This window comes from Arachis duranensis, chromosome 1, assembly GCF_000817695.3.
Source record: "Arachis duranensis cultivar V14167 chromosome 1, aradu.V14167.gnm2.J7QH, whole genome shotgun sequence".
Taxonomy (NCBI): domain Eukaryota; kingdom Viridiplantae; phylum Streptophyta; class Magnoliopsida; order Fabales; family Fabaceae; genus Arachis; species Arachis duranensis.
In genome coordinates, this window is record NC_029772.3 from 105,435,135 (window position 1) to 105,439,755 (window position 4,621).

General features: G+C 37.1%; 1 protein-coding gene across 1 annotated transcript; it reads right to left on the reverse strand.

Moving 5' to 3' along the window:
- Nucleotides 1–466: 466 nt before the first annotated feature.
- Nucleotides 467–4,621, reverse strand: LOC107467644 (LRR receptor-like serine/threonine-protein kinase FEI 1). The gene is made up of 13 exons (XM_052255328.1): nt 4,268–4,621; nt 4,009–4,147; nt 3,817–3,888; nt 3,668–3,739; nt 3,460–3,531; nt 3,304–3,375; nt 3,148–3,219; nt 2,903–3,003; nt 2,301–2,480; nt 1,890–2,222; nt 1,565–1,813; nt 1,081–1,214; nt 467–985 (listed from the first exon to the last, which is right to left on the reverse strand). The coding sequence occupies exons 1-13, from the start codon at nt 4,356–4,358 to the stop codon at nt 764–766; spliced, it is 1,809 nt and encodes a 602-aa protein (XP_052111288.1). The 5' UTR covers nt 4,359–4,621; the 3' UTR covers nt 467–763.

Below are 4,621 nucleotides of genomic sequence, written 5' to 3' on the forward strand. Positions count from 1 at the left end.
GAAAAGAGAGAGAGGAGGGGGAGAGAGAAAGGGAGAGGAGGAGGAGAGAGAGAGAGAGGGAGAGAGAAGGGAAAAAGAGAGATAGGAGGAGAGAGAGAAAATGAGAGAGAGAGAGAGAGATGATAAAGAAGGGAGGGAGAGAGAAAGAGAGAGGAAGGGAGAGAGAGAGAGAGAGAGAGAGGAGAGAGAGAGAGAAAGAGTATGTAATTTGGTTTTGAAATTAGGTTTTGATTTTAATTTGGTTTTGGTTTTGGTTAACCGGTTAAAAACCGATTTTTTTAAATTTGGTTTTGGTTAACCAATTCTAAAAAATATGAATATAGTTTTTAAAATTGTTTTATTAAACTGGTTAACCACAATGTGGTTATGATTTTTTAACCGGTTAACCACATTTTGGTTTTTTTATGAACACCCCTAGTTGCATGAGCCAAACCAAAGAGTGGTGCATGTTTCTGTATATCAGGGATGAATGAAATTTCAATACTTAAAAATAATAGCAAGAACGGAGCTAATTCCAAACACCAAACCCACTGCAATGTCCAATTGTCTCTCTTCAATGCTACAGGAAGAGAATGAGGCAAATGTATTCACAAAGCCACTTAGTTGCACCAATTCTCATTTGTCACTGGAACATACAACAAAATCTACAAAAAGCCACAAAGGGTGGCATGAAGCACTGACAAAACTAGAATACTTATGCAGTAGCAGTAGCACTAGCACTACCAACAATTAAGGACTACTTCGATTTTTCTTTGTCAGCGTCTCAGCGATCTGACTGAGACTCGTAGAATTCGCTAGGACAAGGAGACATAACTTCTTGCTCAAGCAACTGTAACACCTCATTCATCGATGGACGTTCTTCCGCATTTCCATCCGTGCATCTTGCTGCTATATCAAGAATCCCCTCAAGAGTCCCTGCATCCACATTGGTGCATCTTTTGTCTACCACATCATCCAATCTGTTTTCTCTCAGCAATGTGTTCATCTGCACCGAACAATTACCAAAACATAAAACATCATCGTGGCTGAAAATTTTGCAGACCTTAAAGTGATCAACATTGAATGAGTTATAGAGCTTACCCAACCAACAACATTTAAACCTCGCTTTGCGAAGGAAGGATCAGTAGGCCTCTTTCCAGTTATAAGTTCTAGCAATAGAACTCCAAAGCTATACACATCTGACTTTTCAGTGGCTCTACCACTTTGAAGGTACTCTGGTTCGCATATAAATACAAAACCATCAATCAATTAATGGAGTTTCATTAGCTTTGGCACCATAAAATTCAGTTTAGATATGATGCAAACAGGAAAGAGCTTCAATAATTGATGCATTGATGATAAAATTGTAATTTCAAGAGCTAAAAGTTAGTAATTTAATTTTGTTAATGTTAACATTATCAAATGAATAACTTGTATTCTGTCCTGACATTCTTATTTATCTCCACATTAATATCTAAGGAATTTTACTTTGCAAGGGACAACATTAAATTGTAAAATCTGATTTTCTAGTGTTGAAATCTGAAATATTTTACTACTTGAGACTATATAATATACGTACACATACCTGGTGCCAAATAGCCAAATGTGCCAGCAACCACTGTAGTGACATGAGCCTCCTCATCGACCAAAAGCCTTGCGAGACCAAAATCAGAAATACGAGGCTCCAAATTTTCATCAAGGAGAATGTTGCTAGATTTGATGTCGCGGTGTACAACTTTGGGACAGCACTCATGGTGCAAGTACGCCAAACCCCGGGCAGAACCAAGGGCTATATTTAAGCGATCGTTCCAATTCAGTGGTTGTTGAGTATTTTCTAATAAAAAATTAAGTTATTCATTACAAGTCATGTTATAGAGAAGAATAAAGATTTCAAAGGAAATGAAGCATACCATGCAAGAGATCATCTAAGCTTCCCATGGCCAAATAATCGTATATGAGGAGCCTTGAAGAAGGGAGCCTGCAGTAACCGCGCAGGTTTACCAGATTTATATGCTTGATGCTCCCCAAGATCTCAAGTTCCCTCTCAAACACTTGATCACACCCTTCACGAGTTCTGTCAATCCGCTTGACAGCAAATGTGCCACAATCATTCATCACCATCCGGTAAACAGTCCCGAATCCTCCTGATCCTACTACATCCTCTGCATCAAGAGACTCCAGCTTCTCTATGATCTCGGATGATGCGTATGGAAGATCACCATGGAATGTAATAAGTTTTGCTCCTGTTACAACATCAGGTCATCGTTTGCAAAACAAGAAAAAGTCGATATTGTCAAAAGTGTAAATATCATTCTTCCTACTTGATTCTGAATCAACTTGTTTCTTCATTTCTGTGTATCTCCTAGCAGCTCTTTCCTTCTTCGATAGCAACCGGACCCACAGTAATGATAGGATTATCACAAGTGCAATCCCCATTGTTGACATTGCCCCAATTACCAACCACTTAATGTAATGTGAAGATTTTTTGGGAGGGACTGCATGTAAATTTAAATATTTATTGTTATTAGTTATGATACAAACTTTAGCCAAGATTTCTCGGATTTTTTTATAAATATCAAGATATGTGTATATCTATCTATAAACAAGATATTTATACGGTTACAATGAGAAAAAAAATGAGATAAATGTACACCTATCTGGTGTAAACAAGATATGACAAGAAAAGAAGTTAAGCATGTATCTCCTTTGCACCCAATATACATACAAAAAGGTTCTGACTTATCTCGTAAAGGCATATCTCGTTTATGCTGTAAACAAAATATGTAAAACGATATAAAAATATAAATATGCCCTAAATTATACATATTGGTAAATAAAACATTTAATTTATTTATATATAAAAAAATCCAGATTTCCCAGTGTGCAATTGAGTTATAAATCCAAGAAGCTGACTTGCCTGCAGCTTCTTCGCTTTCAGCATGGGGTAGCACCACAGGGAAGCCAAGTGATGTTCGGCATGGTTTCTCGACCTGTCGCCCACAAAGATCTAGATTGCCAATAAACCTACACACATGGAAATGAATTTGAAACCAAATGAACCTTTTACACAGCAGTGACAGCACCAGACAAATATGTTACCAAATTAACCAGAATTAATAAACAAACAATAAAAAACCAGTGTGAGGCAAGACCGCAAGGAGTACATACGAGTTCTTCCCAAAGGTGCTTAGAACTCCAATGTCAGGGATTTCTCCAGAAAAGAAGTTGGTAGACAAATTCCTAAGATAAGGAGGTTCAGCTTTTACTGAAATGTAAGGTTATGATTTATGAATATCACTATGCTGCAAGGTTAAATTAACTTACAGAACTTGCAAATGCGAGAGACGGCCAATAGAGGAAGGTATAGCACCTTTCAATGTGTTGCTTGATAAATCACTGTACAGTACCAATTGAAAAACGTAAGCTAGTGAAGGCTATAAACCTATTCAAAGAATTGAAAACATCAGAGATGGACTTTACAGTATATTTAGAAAAGATAGATTTCCAATAGCTGCTGGTATTCCACCTTGGAAATAGTTACCCCTTAAGTACCTTTTCAACAGAATCAGATTAAACCCATCAATCACTCAGCATAATATATAAGACGAGAGTATCAACACAAGTAGTATTCATTTAAACAATCAACATGGCAAACTGAACAAGGAAATGTACTATTTATTTCACTTACAGCGCTCTTAGCTCAGTACAATTAGTGATTTCATAAGGAATAATCCCATGCAAGCTGTTCTCATGAAGTGCCCTGATTCATTGTAACAAATTGTGTTCAGTACTTGTAGCTTAAAGATGAACCCAAATAACCCTAAATGCTCCACTTACAATCTCTGTAGTCTAGTGAGTTTGCCAATGCTGGGAGATATGATTCCTCCAAGTTGCATGTATGGAAGATTTCTGAAGAACACAAGCACACAAAGGAGTCATACTCAGCTCAGAAAGTAAGAGGTCCTTGAGAGTGGAAAACAAAAAAAGAGTAAGAATAAAATGAAGGGTGTATGATGCTTTTTTGCATACATGAAGCGAACTCTTTGTTCAGCATCAGGGTAACATGAGATACCAGTCCATGAACAAGGAGATTCATCAAACTCTTGCCAGTTGGTGAGAACATTTTTTGTGTCATTCAATGTGCTTTTCATTTCCAACAAGGCCAAACCTAACACAGTAATCAAAATAATGAAAATGCCTTGAAGTTCCAAACTTTAAACCCAGCAATGTAGCATATAGCAAGAAAAAGAGAGAACAAAGAGAAAAGGGGGATTCATATGGTTCTTACCATCTTGGGTGAGAGCAAGAGAGGAAGAACAGAATAAAAATGTGGTCAAAATGAAGAAACCCCACACTCCATAACCCATTTTCATTTGCATTTCCCAGAGTGAGCTCAATCAAGTTTGAACTTTGAAGATCTGTACTCTCTTTGTGAGTTGAAATGGAACCAGCCACCTTGAAGTGATATGATTCAAGTGGGTAAAGTGGAGGTTGGGAATGCTTGTGATGAAAATGTAGACCCAAAAAAGGGTTACCAAATTACCATGATTCAAACCTTGAAGTTTATTTGAAAAGAAAACAAAAAATAATAATAATAATTTGAAGGAAGGAGCAAAAAGAGAGTGCTTTGTGGCTCTGTGTT

Coding starts and splice junctions, on each gene's coding strand:
- LOC107467644 (XM_052255328.1), bottom strand. CDS start 4,358: ATGCAAATGAAAATGGGTTATGGAGTGTGGGGTTTCTTCATTTTGACC. Junction 3,740..3,816: donor CTCACTAGACTACAGAGATT/GTAAGTGGAGCA, acceptor ACAATGAATCAG/GGCACTTCATGAGAACAGCT. Junction 2,223..2,300: donor ACAAGTTGATTCAGAATCAA/GTAGGAAGAATG, acceptor ATGTTGTAACAG/GAGCAAAACTTATTACATTC.